The sequence below is a fragment of the Gymnoscopelus braueri genome, assembly GCF_963280865.1.
Source record: "Gymnoscopelus braueri genome assembly, chromosome: 7".
Classification (NCBI taxonomy): Eukaryota; Metazoa; Chordata; class Actinopteri; order Myctophiformes; family Myctophidae; genus Gymnoscopelus; species Gymnoscopelus braueri.
The window spans coordinates 12,569,574-12,591,157 of NC_137608.1; the positions used below are offsets into that span (position 1 = coordinate 12,569,574).

The following is a 21,584-nucleotide window of genomic DNA, read 5'->3' on the forward strand; positions in this document are numbered from 1 at the left end:
TAGGGAGAGACTAGTGGAGAAGAGATCCAGTAGAACTAAAAGACCAGTCATTTTATGTTTAGTTGCGCTCCGGTGTCACACTCTGAAAATAGCAGATGTACAATTTTTACAACACTTGTAGATCGGCTATTTTCAGCATGCAACCAAGTGTAAAATCAGCCATTACGACGTCATCAAGGCACCGCCAAAATACATTACAATTACAAATACAAATACAAACTTACAATTAGGGAACATACAGTATCAAACAACTGATGCTTCCCCTGGGATTTTATGGCACTTTTTCATGAGTATTCCGCACGACCTTGGTACTGTGTGTACGTGCGTGCGTGTATGTGTGTGCGCGTGTGTGTGTGTGTGTGTGTGTGTGTGTGTGTGTGTGTGTGTGTGTGTGTGTGTGTGTGTGTGTGTGTGTGTGTGTGCGTGTGCCTGTGCGTGTGTCTGTGTGTGATGTGCTGGGGGTCGTGCTTCGGTCAGGGGTGCAGTTTCAGGGATAAGGACTAGTCTAACCACTTCAACCATGATTTTATACTTCACTTCGTGCCGCGCTATGAGCTTGTAGATCTGCTATTTTTTTTTAAATCGCGAAAATAAGGAATCAGATTCTGTCTGTAGTCTCCTATATCTTATACCAGATTCTTCCACAATTCTCTATAGGTCTCTCGTTCCTCTAGCAGGAGTCAGAAGTGAACATTTAAAGGTGGGGGATGAAAAAAGTGGCACTTTTTCTTTCTTGTTGCCTTCTTTTATTTGCAAAGAAGTTGAACGGCATTAAAAAGAGACGTGCTCTGAATGTGCACTTCTTCTTCTCAGGCTTTGAACCCGGCTCACCTTGTACCACCGCAGACCTTCTCCCCAGAGTATGAACTGCATTAGATATTCTGTCCTTAAATCATGATACAGTATACGTCTTGCTACAGGTAGTTTAAGGTTCAATGGTGCAAAGAAGTTTAAATCTCTTCCCTCTTCTTTTTTTTATATTATTGTTAGACAATGTTTTTCTTTTTTTATTAGATATAGTAAAGTTTAGAGGTCAGAGAGAATGGAGACATCAGTTGTATAACACGTTAAAGCGGCACTTTTTTAATGAATAAAATATATTTTTTCCAATCTGTATGGTAGAGTATGTTCATACAATATAACTTATACGATTGGGTGGTTGTATTTTGTCTCCCTGCTCTTCTTTTGAGACATTTAGATCGTGTCAAAGGTCATGTCTCACATAGACACAGGATCTGATTCAATGTATCCCCTGAACAAGCAGGCAGGGCTCTATTAGCTCAATGATAAAAATTTCAGCACTTGTGCAGGAAACCGCCGGGTTCAAATCCGGGGTAAGAAGAGGGAAGTTACGTAGTGCAGCTTTGATACAGACCGCTGTAGTTGTGTTCCAAAATAACCTCAACTCTATGACCCTGCCGAAGATTTTCTTTTGAGTGGCAGGTCCGTGTTTTTGTTTCAAACTAAATTCTGGGAATCGCAGTTCAAACAGACAACGGAGCCACAGTGTTGATTTCGTCGACTAAAACTATGACGAAAAATGTTCGTTGAGTACCTTTTTTCACTGCCGAAAACTAAATAAAAACTAAGCTATAATGACTAAAACTAAGACTAAATATATTGACAATTTCATCAACAAATAAAAACTAGACAAAAATGTTAGTGAGGGTTGAGTGGAGAAGAGATCCAGTAGAACTAAAAGACAAGGCATTTTATGTTTGGTTGCGCTCGGGTGTTGCACTCTGAAAAAAGCAGATCTACAAGCTCACAACGCGTCGCGCTGCAATGCGTTGTGAGCTTGTAGATCGGCTATTTTCAGCATGCGACCAAGTGTAAAATCAGCCATTACGACGCTGTCAAAATCGACACAACGGAGGCACCAGAGGTAGCTCCATTAGTAAAAAAAAATAAATAAATAAAAAATACTGCTAAAATGGATGTTACATACACAGACGGACTTTAAGATGTCTCATAAGATAATTGGGTTTCCGTATTATGACATGCTCAGAATAGGCACGCTATTTTTCAAGTGATTAAAGCAACTGCACAGGGGGTACAGAGGTGGGGAAATGACCTCATATCTGCCTTATTTTACTACTCATCTCCAGACTGGTAGGCAGAAGCGTTTGGAAATTGTGGGAGCCAACATGTTTTTTCTTTCTACTTCTTGGCTGGATTAGTAGCATTAATACATATTCTTTTTTCTTTCTTTTTTATCCCTTGTACCCTTGTACTTTTTTATACCCGCTTTGCTGCCGTTGTTTTTTGAAGAACAGTCACGTTCTAAAAAAACGGCGAATGACTGTGGCCCGTTTTTTCCTTTGCTTATCAGAGAGAGAGAGAGAGAGAGCCGCATAGCTTTGCATAGAAACACCCTATTAAGAGAATGATTAAAATGCCTTCACCGCTTCAGGTGCCTGTGTTGTTTGTCAAATAAAATGGAGGGAGGAGGGGAGGAAGAAAAAGAGAAAAAAAGGAGCAAGAGCCATCAATCACCTGTGAGGAAGGAGGAGAAGAGAGGGAGGTGAGGGAGGGAGGGAGAGACTTGACTCTCTCCTCTTTTTTCTGTCAATAAAACTCTGCCCTGGAGTTAAGAGTGACATTTTGGCAATCAAAGCCAATCTGATTTTTATTTGCCTTCCCCAATATACTGCTGAGCTGTGTGTGTGTGTGTGTGTGTGTGTGTGTGTGTGTGTGTGTGTGTGTGTGTGTGTGTGTGTGTGTGTGTGTGTGTGTGTGTGTGTGTGTGTGTGTGTGTGTGTGTGTGTGTGTGTGTGTGTGTGTGTGTGTGTGTAGTGCGTGCGTGCGTGTGTGTAATTGCATGCATGGGTTTGTGTGTGTGTGTGTGTGTGTGTGTGTGTGTGTGTGTGTGTGTGTGTGTGTGTGTGTGTGTGTGTGTGTGTGTGTGTGTGTGTGTGTGTGTGTGTGTGTGTGTGTGTGTGAGAGAGAGAGAGAGAGAGAGAGAGAGAGAGAGAAAGAGAGAGTGAGTGAGGGGTGGGGGGGGGGCGTTGGCAGGGTGCCATTAAAGACGGAGAAGAGAGAGAGAAAAAAAATAACTTAAAAATCACAAGAGTAACGACCACCTCCCCAAAATTGATTTATCTTTCCATAAATGACAGCTACATCCCCTCCCCAAATGGATTTATAAATTAATTGCTGTCTTATTGGAATTAAAACCTTCTTGTGTGGACTGTGATGGATCGGCCCAGGGTGTCTGCGCCGGCCCGCGCCGGGATTCTACTCTGTTTGCTGTGGGTCGCAGCTGGAGTGCTAACGGTACCGCTAACGTACCGCCGGCATTAACCCATTAAAACCGGGAAAGCGATCTGTGTCATTTGTATACTTTGGCTATTCAAAAATAGCAGATATACAATCTCATAGCGTGTGACTTCGTGCCGCGCTATGAGCTTGTAGATATAATGTTTTTGAAAAATCGTGATCATATATATATTTTTTAAACAAACATTTTTAACTCATATCTTTGCTCCTGGGGGTCCCTGGAGCAAAATGAAATGGGGGTCTGCAGACAAATACATATCATTTTGGTGGTCCTTGACCTGACATAGCACCACCACTGACATAGCAAAAACGTTTTTTAAAGGGATAGTTCACCCCCAAAATGACTTTTTTTCTATCGATTACACACCCCATGGACACTTGAATTCATGGATATTTTTTAGTTTTTGTCCCATTCCTAAGCCAATAATTTGATGACAGGCGGCGGCTCCGGTAGACATTAGCATCTTTCGCTGGTCATCAAATTATTGGCTTAGGAACAAAAACAATGAGACAAAAACAAAGGCTTCATGGGGTGTGTAATTGATAGAAAATACATTTTTTTTTTGTGACTATCCCTTTAAGAAAACTGTTTGGATTTAGACGACATTCTGTAGAATCGGCCTCATGGGTTTTAATGGGTTAACCCTGATTAATAACTAACTGTGCGCTGTGCTCGTGCATCAACAGGGCTCCGTGGCGGAGTGGGCGTGGTGCTGGCCAGGCTGCTGCCTGCCTACCGGGCCATGAGGCCGCTCACCTTCACTACTCTACTGGCCAACAGGTACTGTAAACAGCAGCTTCACCTGTTTGTTCTGACGCGTGATGAGTGGACTGGTGTGTTCCCACCCAGCCAGCACACACACACACACACGTATGCTCCATGTGGTTTCAATGTGGGCTACTTGGGCACCAAGTGGGCGTTGGGCTTGAAGTGGGCAGATTTTGTGGGTCCCATATGGGTTTTTTATATGGGCTAACTGGGCATGGGTTACAACTGGGCAAGCCTGTGTGTGTGTGTGTGTGTGTGTGTGTGTGTGTGTGTGTGTGTGTGTGTGTGTGTGTGTGTGTGTGTGTGTGTGTGTGTGTGTGTGTGTGTGTGTGTGTGTGTGTGTGTGTGTGTGTGTGTGTGTGTGTGTGTGTGTGTGTGTGTGTGTGTGTGTTTGTTGGTGGGGGTGGGGGGCTGTGCATACCATGACTGTTGTTTACTGCACACATCCTACTGCCAGAGAGAGAGAGAGAGAGAGGAGAGAGAGAGAGAGAGAGAATGGAGTGTGAATGGAGAAAGAGACTCTTGTTCATTATGTCCCTTACCTGATTTAAGAGTTTTTTCATCCCAAGACCTTCCCTCCCCACCTCTCCTCTCCTCTCCTCTCCTCTCCTCTCCTCTCCTCTCCTCTCCTCTCCTCTCCTCTCCTCTCCTCTCCTCTCCTCTCCTCTCCTCTCCTCTCCCCTCTCCTCTCCTCTCCTCTCCTCTCTTCCCCTCCCCTCCTCTCCTCTCTCTTCCCGTCCTCTCCTCTCCTCTCCTCTCCTCTCCTCTCCTCTCCTCTCCTCTCCTCTCCTCTCCTCTCCTCTCCTCTCCTCTCCTCTCCTCTCCTCTCCTCTCCTGTTGTGTATAAATATTTATGCTGCTATGTGACACATATTAGATGGCAATACTTCAGGTTGCTCCCTGTTCTCCATTCACAGCTGTCAACACTGCACACAGCCTTACACCCAATCCATTCTAAATCACTGCCATTGTTACACACACACACACACACACACACACACACACACACACACACACACACACACACACACACACACACACACACACACACACACACAACACACACACACACACACACACACATCTTCTAACAAAGGGCAAGCTCTGCATCTACCAAGGACGTTGGTCTAATAAGGGTGAAGTACGCACCCCACCTCTTACACGCACGCACGTACGCACGCACGCACGCACGCACGCACGCACGCACGCACGCACGCACGCACGCACGCACGCACACGCACGCACGCACGCACGCACGCACAGCGCACACCACACACACACACACACACACACACACACACACACACACACACACACACACGCACACACTAGGTTGGTGCCTAGTTGCACAACACGTGTTAAAACAGAATCAGATACTGTCGGTGTTTGACTGAGCCACACATTACTGTTGGATTATCATGATGAAGTGATGAATGAACTGAGAGAAGAGACGGGCCGGAAGAGAGGAAGAGAAGGCATGGGAGAGAGAGAAAAGAGAGAGAGAGAGAGAGAGTCATTGTGTTGGAGTTATGCTGGATTTATGTACTTCTTCATATACGACAGAGTCACATGCCGAAAATAGCCAATATGCAAGCTCACAATTCGTCGCGGATGTGATGCGTTGTATAAAGCTTGTATAAAATAGGGCTAAAGTGGTTAATGTATGTTTTATAATATAATCATTTATATCTGCAAAGTAACTAGTAACAAAGGTTTTCAGATACATTTTGTGGAGTAAAAGTATCATACTTGCCTCTGAGATGGAGTAGAAGTAAAAGTATCGAAAATTGGAGAGCCTATTCAAGTAAAATACAAATACCTCAAAATTGTACTTAATTACAGTACTTGAGTAAATGTACTTAGTTACTTTCCACCGCTGCATATGAGAGAGAGAGACAAGAGAGAGAAACGGGAAAAGTGAGAAGGCCGAGAGAGAAAGAGAGCAGTTAATAATAATGACGGAGTCGGAGAAAAGATGGAAGGAGGAGTTGTTGAGTGGATAAATGTTATATAACCCCCCCCCCCCTCCTTAATCTCACAGCATCAAAGTGAGCTGTATAGAGTTATGTAGTTTTCCTCATTAGGGTCCCTTTTGTTGTTGGCCTTATTGGAAATATGGAGATTTCATGGAGGATTACAGAAGAATGACTCTGGCGCTACTAGGCTGCTTCCACAGCGGAGGGAAGTTCATGAACGACGGCATAATATGAGCTGTCAGAAGTTCTTCTAGCCGGGATCCATTTCCCAACTCAAAACATACTGTATCTGGCCATGAAAAGGGATTTGACAGTCCTTTCATGGGACGAGCATTGATGTTGGATCCATGGATGTGATTATTAGGCGATAATGATTTTTTTTTAAATATAGCCTCAGATGATCGCAGCGCCACCCTAACTCGGCTTCATTCATTTGAGTTCATAAACATGGAAAAGAACAAAATATTTTTTGGAACTCGTTTACAATTTGTAAAAGTGCACAACTATCTATAAAGAAAACATCACATGGATGCACCTGGGACGTATCATCAGTGTTGTAGCCTGGGGTCATCGGGTGTTTAGGGTCTCACAACAACGTACACCTTCGCCCAGGTGACCAGCCGGGGTTGATCAAGCCCCGACTTACGTCCCAGTAGCTACCCACGGTCAGTCCTCTTAGGGCAAGACAGGGCCACTCAGTCCGCTTCTCCGGAACTACTCTGCCGGGACTGGGGGGAGTCTCTGGCACGTGGAGGGACTATAGGCTCTGTGGATGGCCTCCTGGCCGGGCTCCTCCATCGTCTCACCAGGTCCAGGACCTGAGCGTTGCACCAGACTCCCCCCGATCCAAACATTTCCTTCTGGCGTGATGGTTTCTTGGGCCGTGGTGATACTGCAGGCTCCACTTGCGGCATGCTTGAATGGCCCTCCTTAAAGGCCTCATTTGTTGGGCTTCTTCCTCACGGAAGACACAGGCTGGGGCGCTAACCCATACTGCTCCCGGATGCCGTCTACATTCCGGCTGTCACCCGTCTCTCCGGTGGTCACCAAACTATTCCTGGTTGCCACGTAGTCTAATTCCTATGAGCCACTATAAATAGAGTCACTAACTATAAAGAAAACATCACATGGATGCACCTGGGACGTATCATCAGTGTTGTAGCCTGGGGTCATCGGGTGTTTCGGGTCTCACAACAACATACACCCTCGCCCAGGTGACCCAGCCAGGTTTGATCAAGCCCCGACTTACGTCCCAGTAGCTACCCACGGTCAGTCCTCTTAGGGCAAGACAGGGCCACTCAGTACGCTTCTCCGGAACTACTATGCCGGGACTGAGGGAGGCCCTGGCACGTGTATCATCCTCTAATACAGTGTTTACCTTTTTTCATTGCTCTGATACTATGTATGATGAATCTGAACAAAATCATTTTAATCTCATGCCCTTGAACCTTGCAGTGTCCTGACATTAGTGGTACACATCAGACGGACGGACATATTTATATCTTATTTTAATTCGAACCTACATTAGCAGGAATGTGCAGTACTAGAACAACATGGATGAAATATGCTTACAGTAATAATGCTTGTGTCAAAAAAATATATACAAATCTGTTACTATACTCAGTGAATAATCGTGATAATATAATTTTGTCCATAATTGTTTGGCTGTAATAATTACTGATAGTATGCTTTTCAATGAGCAGCCGCTACGGGGAAAATCAACATGCCCAGCAGGTTTATGTGATGATAATAAATAGGGCTGATGTCTCCTAAGATGTTTTCTCTATGATTTCAACCAAAACAAGGATAACGTTACTGTTCCCAACTGTCACTGACAACAATGAACCCACATTATTTACGGTAATGACATCATCGTCTCGTACTGCTGTGCACAAAACAATATCTATCACCCTGACCTTTTGACCTTGCATTTTATGTGGTATAACTGCTGCTGCTCTCCTTGAATGACTCCCAGTCGCTCTGCTGCTCCACTCCCCCGGCCTGTGTGTGTGTGTGTGTGTGTGTGTGTGTGTGTGTGTGTGTGTGTGTGTGTGTGTGTGTGTGTGTGTGTGTGTGTGTGTGTGTGTGTGTGTGTGTGTGTGTGTGTGTGTGTGTGTGTGTGTGTGTGTGTGTGCATGCTCACGTGCGTGCGTGTGTGCTCACCTGCAGTATATCTGCACTGTGCGACTCAGCATGTGTCCTCCTCTGCTAATGAAGTCATCTGAGCCTGTGATTTAACAGCGCCGGTGTAAAAGCCCGGCGCCCTTAACTCATAGCCCGGCTCCATTAGAATGTGATAGAAACCCCCGGCCTCAATAACCTGCCCTGCCACCGCAACAATATATAGGAGGCCAATGGGCCACACTGTTAACACACACACACACACACACACGCCCCCCCCCCCCCCCCCCCCCACACACACACACACACACACACACACACACACACACACACACACACATACACACATGTGTTTGTATTACTACACTTGCGAGGACATCGATATTTTAGGGGTGCATCGAAAATGGCAGATCTAGATCTGCCTTTGTCCGGTGTTTGACATCGCCGCACAGCTAAGTATTTAATAGGGAAAACTCTAACCTAAATCTAACCTCAAATTATATTTTTTTCTTTCACCCTGCTTGATTCTGTAGCTATATCCAGACCGGAGGAGTGGATTTACACAGGTGTGTGTGACTGTGTGAGTGTGCGTGCGTGCGTGCGTGCGTGCGTGCGTGCGTGCATGTCCTTCTCTGTCACCTGTCACTTTGCCTCTCTCTCTCTCTCTCTCAGCACGCTGCCTCATCCATCATCCGCACATTGAGCTTTTCAGCAGAATGCAGACTGATTAATACCAGCCTGGACCTCACTGACTGACCTGGGCAGTGGTGTAAGTACATTCACTTAAGTACTGTACTTGAGTACAATTTTGAGGTATTTGTACTTTACTTGAGTATTTCCAATTTCCAATACTTTTACTTCTACTCCACTACATCTCGGATCCAAATATTGTACTTTTACTCCACTACAATTATTTGAAAACTTTTACTCGTTACTAGTTACTTTGCAGATATAATTATTACGTTATAAAACATACATTAACCACTTTAGCCCTATTTTATACCTAGGCTATTTGAAAATAGCCGACCTACGCAATGCGACGCGTTGTGAACTTGTAGATCTGCTATTTTCAAACATTTTAGTACTTTTTTTTAATACTTTTGGTACTTCAAGTACATTTTGATACCAATACTTTTGTACTTTTACTCAAGTACATTTTTAAGTCCGGACTTGTACTTGTAACAGAGTCCAAGGTCCAGGTATGGTTAACATGTTGGATAACTGTCTGGCAAAGCTCAGTGGCCTTGTGGTTAGAGTGCACGGCCTGAGATTGTGAGGTCAGGGTTCGAATCCCCGGGCCAAGTCACACCAAAGACTGATGGTACCCAGTACCCAGGGTGTAAGTCCCTGTGACATACTAGCAGTGGTGGAAAAAGTAATCGAATGTTTTACTGAAGTAAAAGTATCAATACTGCAATATACTCCGTTACAAGTAAACATCAGGAATAAAAAAATTACTTGAGTAAAAGTACAAAATTATTGGTATCAAAATGTACTTAAAGTACCAAACGTAGAAAGTACTCATTATTATTATGCAGAAGTTTTCTAATGTATAAAATGCACAATATGCATAAAATAGCAGATCTACAAGCTCACAATGCGTTGCATCGCGACGCATTGTGAGCTTGTAGATCGTCTATTTTCAAATGGCCGAAATGTATATAGGGCTGAAGTAGTTTTGTATTAATAATCAAAATCTACAAAGTAATTAGTAAATAAGGTTTTCAAATAATTGTAGTGGAGTAAAAGTACAATATTTGCCTCCGAGACGTAGTGGAGTAGAAGTAAAGAAGAAGTATAGACAATTGGAAATACTCCAATAAAGTAAAAGTACCTCAAAATTGTACTTAAGTACAGTACTTGAGTAGATGTACTTAGTTACTTTACACCACTGTCGTTTGGTATGTCCATCTTTTATTCTAACTCGTAGCGCCACTATCGAGATTAAGCTAATTGATTTGCATTACGTGGGGAACAAAAACAATGTGACGCCAACCGGAACACACCACCGGAACATTGTTTTTTTCCCTTATTTTTCCTAAACCGGATCGGATCGCACGGCTGCAGTTTTAGAATGAATACCAGGCTTTTCCTCCGCGGTGGAAAGCCTGCATGGTGACGCGAGGTTACCCCAGAATAGGTATGCTAGAGTTCAAGTGATTAGAAATGTGATGGACTGACTGAATGCATGGAGTATAGTGAGAAGATCCACCTATACAATACTGACTTGAGTCTCGCCTTTGAGTTTGTCTCCGGAGAACTCCTTACAAAGCGAGCACACACACACACACACACACACACACACAGACACACACACACACACACACACACACACACACACACACACACACACACACACACACACACACACACACACACACACACACACACACACACACACACACACACACACACACACACACACGCTTGTACAACTGAATGGGATTGAGTAGGCATTCTGCTCTATTCTGCTGCCTCTCCAATCCACTCCTTCTGCTATTAAAAGTTGGAGCGGCTATAGGCTTGTCCTTTCCGGTTCCCTGTCCATCTGTTCAGCGCTGTGTCTCCAGTGAATGTGGAAATAATGATGATATTGCCATTCCCCCCCCCAAAAAAAATTGAACTGAAAAGTTTAACTGTACCCCCGCCTTTCTCTTTCTCATTTTGAAAGAGATGTGCCAATACCGGTGAATCATCATCAGTTCCTGTTCTGGAACCCACAGGCTTCAGAGTATTGTTTCGAGCGCTGTACAGGAAAAAAGCACACTTGTAAGAAAGGTCAACGCAGGGTCTAATGAAGCCTGACCTCGCAAGCACTTCACGTTTAAAGCCTCTTTTTTTGTCAGTTGTATGGATTTGTATTCAGGGCTGATTCTTCTTCACCGCGACTTTCACAGAAACATCACTTTCACCGCAGTTAAAAAAAAAGAAAACGAAACAATGAAACAATGAAGAAGTCGTGCAGTTTAGTCGGGCCAAACATCGACGCATTAGACAGCCGAGTCAAACGCATTGTTGCACTGTTACACGTTGGAACAAAGTAAGGTACTGTTTGACTTCTCGGCGTAGTTGTAAGAGCTATGGATCGAGACGTTTCCACAATGCCTTGCTCATTGACTACAAGGTCGGAGCTCCTGCCCCCGTGTCGCACAGACAGCTGCAGAGACAAAGGAGTTGAATGATTGTGCCGATGCTGCTGCGTAGTTTCCTCTCAAATGAGTTGAATATCTTGTCTTCTAATGTCTTCGTTCGCTCGCTGACATCCTCTTTTGTTCCCTCGACACTTTGTCTCCACACATTTTCCCTCATATTGAGCTCCCCGCTAAAACAGTATAAGACAGAAACTCCAAAAGATCCATTCATCCCTTTTATACAGTATGTTTCATTTCAATTAACTGTAGCAGTGTTTTACATTAATTGACAAGAGACATTTTTCTTTTTTTTAGCAAAGTTTTGAAGTTTTCCAAGAGCAGAAAAATAAACTGGGAAATAGGTGTGTTTCCATCCACTAATGTGATTTAATTGATGAAGATAAGCAGTATAGGTGGTACTAATTAGAAGGTGAAGTATGGAGTGGTAATGAACTGAGGTGCATCGCCCAAACATTCAATTCAATTCATTCGTTTAACCCAGACCCATCTGAGGCCGATTCTACAAATGCCTTCTAAACCAGTAGTTCTCAAACATTATTGTGCCAAGGACTCCCCCCCCCGCCCCCCATCTGAAAATGTTTTTTTTGCCTGGGACCACCAGAAGAGAAGATTTGTGTTAATAAATTCAGAATTATTCAAAAATGTTCAAACACTTTCAAGATTTTTCAAATATTTTCAAAAATAGCAGATGTATTCTGCTATAGATCTGCAATTTTTTTTAGAACCACCGTTCTAAATCCTTGTTGCTATATAGTAGCCTATGTATATACAGCTAAAATCTAAAATGACTCAGATGCTATTCCCCATGTTCTTTCAGATTCATTTAGAAAGGTATAGAAGGAAGTTTTGCAGTCACACCTCAAAACACTGAAGTCACATCTTTGACTAACATCTGACAAGGTGACTCCTTGAGCCACTTTGCTTGTGTGCGTGTGTGTGTGTGCGTGCGTGTGCGTGCGTGTGCGTGCGTGTGTGTGTGTGTGCGTGTGTGTGTGACTCTGTGTTTGTGCGTGCGTGTGTATGTGGTTTGTGCGTGCATGCGTATCTGTGCATGTTGTGTGTGTGTGCGATGTGCGTGCGTGTGTGTGTGTGTCACGGGTGTCAGCGCAGGTCCTCTGACCTGCTTGATAAGGTGTAACCAAGTATGAGAGATGAGGCCCTGCGTGTCACAGGGCAGAGCATCCTCTCCATCATCAAGTCCTCCCATCAGCCAAGGACATCCACCACACTTCCATCTCCTCCAACGCCTCCTCCACTGCTCTGAGGCAACCACGTCAGCACAAAGCATATAATCGTAGGACAACCGGTCCCTGTAATGATGGCACCTATTAGACGTTTCAAATTATCTACGTGAAACTTGACTTGATCGCTATACACCACTGTTTCCCAAACAGTGGGTCGGCGACCCGTCTTTGGGTCGTGGACAAATTGTTGTGGGTCGCGAGTAAATATCTCCTTTTTTCCTTTTCCTACAGTACTTTAAAAAAACAATGATTTGAAAAGATTTAAAAAAAAGTTTAACCCATTTAGACCGGAGGCCGATTAAGAAACAAATCTTATAATTTCCATATGATAAAATAAAACCTTTAAGAAGTAGTGACATTAGCAGATCTACAAGCTCACAGCTTGTGAGCTTGTACATCTGCTATTTTCACTATTGGGTCCCGGGCAAACACATCTCTTTTGGGTCTTGAGATAAAACATTTGGGAACCACTGCGCTACGCGACGACTAGCATCAAAATAATCTGCCCCCTTCTAATGGCCAATGTATGCTCCGTGGCATGACGGCGTCTCCGCCCGTAAATAGCCGACCTACAAGCGTCACAATGTCGTGAGCTTGTAGAAAAAACTGTCGGCAGTGAATACCATCAGAAGTGAGTTTACCTCCCCTTTTGGCCTCCTGAAAGATGGATTTTCAGGCCTGTTTTGAAGGAAGCCAGTGATCCACATTTTTTAAGGGATGGTGTCGGGGCATTACACACTTTGGTGTCAGTGCAGTAGAAAGAGAATTTACCCATGTTTGTTCTACAGATGGGTGACACCAGATCGTTGTTGTCGCTCCCTCTAGTAGTGTGGCTGTGGGTGTCACTCACTTTGGTGAGATAGTTAGTCAGGTATGAGGGTATTGAGGGCATTGAGGGCAGAGCCCCTTTTAACTATCTTGAAAACCAAACACATTTTTTATTGCTTAACCTTGTGTTCTACCCTGAGCCATCCCAGACTAGCAAAATGTGTATGAAATAGGTGGGTCATCATGGACCCCAGGCCGAGAAGTAGTCGAATCAGTTTGTTTTGGGGGGTCTGAAGCTTATAGTCTTTAGTGACATTGGGATGTTGGAGAACCAAGAGGTGCAAAGCGTAGTCAAAGTGGCATTGAATGAGGGCTCTGGCAAGACTCCTGAGAGCACTTTTGTTGACGAAAGAGAAAACTCTGCCCAAAAATCTTGATTTAGGAGGAAACAATGCTGACCAGGGGATGTGAACCGGCTGGGTTAGGTACGGTACCCCGGTTAAGCGCTGAACACTAAAAACGAATTTTCTCTGCATTGTCTCGCGGCGGTTCCCCATAACAATAGCACTTTGTTGGGAGAAATGCCAGTGCGTGGCGTTTTTTTTTTGTACTCTCCTGCTCGAGCAAGCTCCTTAAATTGCGGCGATAGACACTTGTGCTTTCAGGGAAAGTGGGCAATCGCCATCTGTTCCCGGGCGCTGCCATATGGCGGTGCCTTTTTCTCCGGGAATAAAAGTAAAAAACAAATATGTCAAAGTGTGCGTCTTCCTCGCCGAGCGCGGGATAAAACCCGCGGAGACACTGGGATCTCGGTTGCATCTGGATTAATGGTCTCGCCCCGCGCTTCAGGGAATGAGGGAGTGTGTGTGTGTGTGTGCGTGTGCGTTTGTCTGTGTGTGTGTTTGTGCGTGCCTGTGTGTGCGCGCACAGGTGGGAGGTTGAGGTTGTGTTTTGGTTGGGCGGTGTGTCTATTCATGGTATTGTGTGTGTGTGTGTGTGTGTGTGTGTGTGTGTGTGTGTGTGTGTGTGTGTGTGTGTGTGTGTGTGTGTGTGTGTGTGTGTGTGTGTGTGTGTGTGTGTGTGTGTGTGTGTGTGTGTGTGTGTGTGTGTGTGTATGTGTTTCTGTCTAGGCCCGTGCGCCATGTGTGCCCATTTGCAGATCTAGCCCGTGTGTTAACAATCCTTCATCTTAACTTCAAGCGCAAACGCAACTTTAACATTTTGCCGAGCAGCAGCAGCTGGTTTGCCCCGGCGTACGTTGGAGCACATAAACTGGTAGAGCGAACGGCAGGCATGGCTCCTCTCAAGGTTACCTGCCGGTGACGGTTTCTCCGTGAAGACGGAGGACAGAAGGGGAGCGGGGGGCCTCACATAGACCCCCGGCGTCTGTCTCTCCATCTTGTGCGATCGAGGGCCCCCGCAATTCAAAAGACTTGTCACTTTTTTGAATATCAGCAGTGTGTGATGTGTCATTGACGAAGGACTCCTTTCTTCTCCTGTCATTTGCGCGTGCGTGCTTGCTTGCGCGCGCGTGTGTGTGTGTGTGTGTGTGTGTGTGCGTGTGTGTGTGTGTGTTTGTGTGTGTGTGTGTGTGTGTATGTGTGCGTGTGTCCTGTCCCTCTCTGCTGCTGACTGACAGCGAGGGGACAGGCCTGTGTGTGTGTGTGTGTGGGGGGGGGGGGGGGGTTGTATGTGTGTTCGAGAGACAGACTACATCTTTTGTCTGCTCGGGGTCTACACAGAGCATTTTGTCTTCGCTAGCCCCGGCCGGTCGCTGACACATTGAGGTTTTCATTAGCCGTAAGCAGGTACCGATGGTTGAGAGGGGGCCTGTGTGTGTGTGTTTGTGTGTGTGTGTGTGTGTGTGTGTGTGTGTGTGTGTGTGTGTGTGTGTGTGTGTGTGTGTGTGTGTGTGTGTGTGTTTTTTCATGCATCCCTGCATTTATGCATGTGCGCTCGCACGCCTACGTCGTTGGAGGTCGTCGTACACCTGCATTTGTGTGTGTGTGTGTGTGTGAGCGGGGCTGGGCTCTCTCGACGTTTGAAGCGTATGAGTTGATGTTTGGGGGGGTTTGGGGGGGTTTGCTCCGAAGGCGAATAAATGAGTGGTGTCTGGGATGAGGCCACGGCCCCTCCTCACACCGCACAGACAGGCTGAGAGGCTCATTAATCAAACGACCAGTCACAGATGTGATGGCTTCTACACAAACCACCAGCAGACTGTGAAAGTCACAGCCAACACAGTCAACCGTCAGCCAGCCAGGCCTCTCTCCCTCTCTCTCTCTCCCTCTCTCTCTCTCTCCCTCCCTCTCTCTCTCTCTCTCTACCCACCCCCCCACCTCTCTTTCTATTTCTCTCCACAACTCTCTCCATCTCTCTCCTCTTCTTACTCTTTCTTTCTCTTTACTTCACCCTGTCTCCCAACCCCCGTCCTCACTCAGTTCTCTCCACCTCTCTCCCTGTTATGTCTCTGTCTGTGTCCTGTACTTCACTCTTTCTCTCTCTCCCTTCCTCGCTTTAGAGATGTTCTTTCAGGCACATATTGAAAGAAACCAGTGTTACACATCCTTTAAAGGTTTCATGACATCAAATTTATATTATTATTATTTATTTATTTTAGGTTTTCTGACCTTAACACATTGGGTGCCAGCATTTTTTCATAACAACTTACGTTGGGTGCCAGCATTCTCCCCATTGACTGCGCTTTGCTGTTTAAAGCTCTAGACTCCACGAGGAGCAAATCCATGTAAAAAAAAACATCCATTCATGTTGCGCGATGACCCTGGCTACAACCTGGAACGATAACATTTCACTCGCGAGTTACAATGGGGGGGGATCGCGCATCGCGCATGACCGGTTTTCCCCACCGGAAACAGATTCGGAGATATAGGTGTTTTAAAGAAGGAAATAGACAGGAAGTGGACGGCAGCCATGTTTTTGTTTTTCCGGTGATCTATCTGGCCTATCCTTCTCAAGATCACAATGGGTACTCCCAGAGCTGCTCTAGCCCCGCCCGTGTGGAGAAAAACGAAAAAAACAAAAAGACATATTTCACGGTCTGGACCGTGTTCGGCACCGGACCGCTACTCTGCGCAAACACGGTTCAGACCGTGTTTGGCACCCGATGTGTTAATTACACCCCAAAAAATTGAACGTCAAACATTCAGTGGATTTTCTGTGGTCTTGGGTTTTCTGAATAATTAGGCTCAGAAAGGTGCTTTGATTGGCCTGTGGATGTCACAGTCCATTAATGAGTATCAGTTATCAATAATTGGGTGGTACCAGATCATGGTCGCTCCTTCTAGTGTTGTGGCATGTGGGTGGCACTCACTTTGGAGAGTAGTTAGACAGGTATGAGGGTATTGAGGGCACTGAGGGCAATGTCTCTTTGACTATCTTAAATTGCTTAACCCTGTCTTCTACCCTGCGCTATATCTATTTATTTTGCTGTGTTTCTTTTTCTCACACTCAGCTTCTCTGTCTCTCCCCCTTTCCTTCTCTCTCTCTCTCTACTGTACTGTACATCCCTTTCCCCTTCCAATACGTCTTGCGTCCCCTCACTCACTTTTCACCTCCTTGTTGAATTTATCTCTCTCTCCTCCTCACCTCCCCTCACCTTCCAAGCACGATGATGCCTCCATGGCTTTGCTGGGATGATGCATGTGAAGTATTTGTCTTGTCCCCCTCCTCTAAAAACCTGAGCTGGAAGAAAGGGGTCATGGCAGATCTATCTTATCACAGAATGGTCATGGTCAAGTGGAGACACCAGGCATCAGTCACTACAGTGGTGGTGCTGCTCTCTGTGCATGACAGCAGGGGCCATTACAACTCGTCCCAGTGGTGTAAAGTAACTAAGTATGTATACTCTAGTACTGTACTTAAGTACACTTTTGAGGTCTTTTTTTTTTTACTTCACTGGAGTATTTTACATTTTCAGTACTTTTACTTTTACTCCACTACATCTCAGAGGCAAATATTATGCTTTTGCTCCACTGCAATTATTTGAAAACTTTAGTACTAGTTACTTTGTAGATTTTGGTTATTATTACAAAACATGCATTATACCATGCATATATTTCAGCCCTATATACATTTTGGCCATTTGAAAATAGCCGATCTACAAACTCACAATGTGTTGATGCGACACATTGTAATCTTGTAGATCGGCTATTTTCAAAAGATTTCTTATACATTTTCAACTTGTGAAATGGGACATTCTGCACAATGACTACTTTTACTTTTGGTACTTTAAGTATATTTTGATGCCGATACTTTTGTACTTTTACTCTTGCTTATTCTGAATACGGGACATCTATACTTGTAACAAAGTATTATCTACAATGCAGTATTGATACTTTTACTTAAGTAAAACATGTGAGTACTTCTTACACCACTGTACTGTACTGTACTGTATTGTACGGTCAAAAATTTCTTTTTCAAATTTTCTTTTTTTGGGGGGTTTTCTATTTTTTTCTCAAGCATGTTTCTTTTGCCTCAGTCTCAGGTATTCAAGCTGACAGGTATGTTTAGGTTAATCAATCAAAGTTATATAGGCTGTAGAGAAGCTTTATGATTTTTGACAGATTTAGGGCCAGTGCATGAGTTATGTCTGAGACCATGCAGACTACTGTACTGTATGTGTGACCCCTTCTCCCCAAATCAGTTGGATTTTTTCTTTTCCCACATCTTTACTGATAGTGAAAGAAATATATGTACAAATACAGGGTGACTCCTGTTACTGAACAAACTCTCTACTAGCAGAATAAAGAGCTGTTTAAAGCAGCACTATGTAACTTTCCTCTTCTACACCGGATTTGAACCGTGTTTCCTGCATGCATTTTTTATTAAAGTCATGCATTTTTTATTAAATGTTTTAATTGAGCTAATAGAGCCTGTCTGCTTGCTCAGGGATAAATTGAATCTTGACCATCAGGTCAACATTTGTGTCAGATCCTGTGTCTATAGGTGAGACATGACCTTTGACACAATCTAAATGTCTCAATAGAAGAGCAGGGAGACTACATACAGCCACCCCAATTGTTATATTGTATTAACATACTCAAAATTGCATTAATCATTAAAAAAAAGTTAGTTTCCGCTTTAACGTGTATTTTAACCATAAAGTATCACTTACCCTACTCTTAAGGTTAGACTCTGTGTGCGTGTGTGTGAGCGTGCGCGCGCGTGTGTGTGTGTGTGTGTGTGTGTGTGCTGTGTGTGTGTGCGTGTGTGCGTGTGTGTGTATGCATGTGTGCATTGTGTGTTTTTGTGAGTGCCTAGATGTGTCGTGTGTGAGTTATCTGTCCGCACAATTGCGTGCACTTTTGTGTGTGTGTGTGTGTGTGTGTGTGTGCGTGCACGTGAATGCGTGCACGGCACGTGCACGGGTATGTTTTTTTGCGCTACATCACTGTGTGCCGCGGTCCCGCTGCCAGGCTCATTAGCCTGACTGACGGTGGTGGCGTCCAGCCCCGGCCTCAGCCAATAGCGGCTGGGCTCGGCGCTGCCATTTGCACGGCGTCCAGGAAGACATAATTAGAGGGAGCTCTGCCTGTCACTGTTAATCTGAGACTTAGTGAAGGGCTGTGACGACAACATGCTGACGGAGACACACACACACACACACACACACACGCACACGCACACGCACACGCACACACACACACACGTTTGCTATTACTATATTTGAACATCAACATTTTAGGATGCCGATTTTACTATTATTATTTTGGTCGCAAGCAAATAAGTATAAATCACTCATAACTGTCTGTAACACCGAACCCCTAAACCTGACCTCTAAATGCCTAATCCTATAACCCCTAACCTGAAGATTCACCTAATTGTAAGCCTAACCATAAAACAACAATTTATCTGTATGTCTATATGTCTATTTCTCAAATTCTACTATACTGTACCTGTGGGATGTTCATACTCTTTCTCTCCATCTCTCTCTCTCCCTCCCTCTCTCTCTCTCAGTCTCTCGTCCTCGCTCGCCCTCTAATTGACAATGCCATCCAGTCAGTTAAATGCCGGTTCTTACTGTCCCCCCCCCCCCCCCCCCCCCCCGCTATGGGTTGGGTTGAGTGACTGGCAGAGAGTTGAGTCAGTGAGTGTTTACATGCTTTGTACTCTGCTGTTGACACAGGTTTCAGATCCCCGTTCAGATTGACTGCCTGCATCTCTCTCTCTCTCTCTCTCTCTCTCTCTCTCTCTCTCTCTCTCTCTCTCTCTCTCTCTCCTCTCTCTCCTCCCAAAGCAACCAACAATAATTCTCTGCAAGTCTTCCCAACAATCCCAGCTGTCATCCCCCCCCGCCGTGCATGTGGCTTCTCTCCTGCATACGAACACACACACACACACACACACACACATGCACACACACACGCACACACACACACGCAAATGTTTGCATACTTTGCATCTATCCAAAAACATACTGTATGTTGTACACAAACATGTACTTGCCTGGGCGCACGTACACAAACACGAATAAATACACACACACAACATTTGCACCTACAGTACAGTTCACACGTGCACATTCCCAAACAAGTGCACGTCCATGAACATGAATGGCACTCAAAGAAAGACACACACACACACACACACACACACACACACACACACACACACACACCCACACCCACACCCACACCCACACACACACACCCCTACGTGGGCTGATCGGCAGGCCTCCTGTTTTGCCTCATAATTCTAACTGATTTATCCAATCAATCCCACTCTGGGAGCTGCTAACGCGGTTGGCTGCTATTAAGAGTAAAACACGACGACACAATTAAAACCTCCTCCAGGTGATTACAGAGCTGGTTTAGCAGCAAACAACCTGACACATCCGTGCATTTAGCACCTTCCCTCCCATGTGTCCCGGCCAGTTTACCTGTTCCAATCAGGGGGTGAACAAGGACAAACTCCACAGCAGGCTGCCTTCCATACATACAAAATACTACCGTATCACGACACGTAATAACGATTCGTCACTGTTGGGTGGAAACGTTTTATGTTGTCCAAAACCGTTCCTTTTTTATTACTATTAAAAAAGAAATACAAGGGGCACGGGCGCAGTCGGTAGCGCTGTCGCCTCAAAGCTAGAAGGTCCTGGGTTCGATTCCCGCCGGGGACGCTGTGGGCGCTGGGGGGCGTGTTCTCTCCTCAGTGCCCATACCCTAGGTGGGGGTTGGCGAAATGGCCTCTCTGTGTGTAGTTTGTATCTTCTCCCCGTGTCTCCTAGGGTATAGGTACTCCCCCTGGTCAGCCGGGGCGGCTGATGGAGGGGAAAGGAACTGGTTGGAATAACGTGTTCCTTCCACGTGCTACATCCTACCGGGGAAACTCCCCCCTGTCAGGTGATAAGCAGCGGCTTGCTAGCTCTCATGCATTGAAGGAGGCATGAGCTCGGCTCTAGGCTCTCCCTAGGCTGGCAGAGGGAGTGTAGCGCCCAGGATTACTTAAACAATTGACTCTGGGTGAAAAAAATGGGTTACAAGGGCGTTAATTTACGAAAGAATCTTGAAATATGGAGATTTTGCCCCGACAGTGACGATATTTAACATCATTTCAACATCAGCGCCTGCAGAGATAGTGAAGGATATTGTTCAGCTTTGTTTAAATATATATATATAGCAAGCTTTCGGTCATAGGCCCTCTTCAGGCATAAAGCAATCAGTGAATATGACAGTATATAAAGGTTCAGGGTGTCATCACTTGATTGATGAATGTGTCACAGCTGTGCCAAACATGTCAGTGACAAAACTCGTGGGAGTTATAGTCCTACAATTAAGTGTACTACAAAAACCAAAGGACACAAGTGTCCACTGAGACAGGAAACGCCATAAAAATATATTTACTATATTTTAGACATTATTAGGGCCCGAGCCCTGCACCAGAGCGAAGCCCTATTGTAATTGCAAAGATTATTGTTATTCTTTGCAATAATGAATTGCGTTTTTGAGGGCCTAAACGTATTTTCAAAAAGTTGCGCAACTTTGCACACACATCACAACTGAAAAGTTATCAAAAGCGTGAGTTTTCATAAAACGGCGTGACCGTGGCGAAGTGTCAAACGTCCTTGTTTCACCGCCAAACAGGAAGTCTACAAGGTCAAGTGGTTCCTTTTTTTCTATGTAACTTTTGAGCTGATTGCCATACATACTTGTGGGTGATGTCATTGGACTCAGATCACAGTCCTTGTCCTTCATTGGTGTTACTGTACTTAGCTCTGCCCCCTCTTCTAATAGTTCCTATATTTTGCTATAAC

At 44.9% G+C, this 21,584-nt stretch overlaps 1 protein-coding gene across 1 annotated transcript in view; it reads left to right on the forward strand.

Moving 5' to 3' along the window:
* kiaa0825 (KIAA0825 ortholog) overlaps positions 1-21,584 on the forward strand; it is a gene marked incomplete at its 5' end in the record, with an annotated part of 179,113 nt that overhangs the window by 116,660 nt on the left and 40,869 nt on the right. Inside the window, 2 exons of the mRNA XM_080433477.1 lie at positions 3,210-3,276; positions 3,967-4,060. Coding sequence (XP_080289603.1) covers positions 3,210-3,276; positions 3,967-4,060 — 161 coding nt within the window. The remainder of the gene's footprint in view (positions 1-3,209; positions 3,277-3,966; positions 4,061-21,584) is intronic.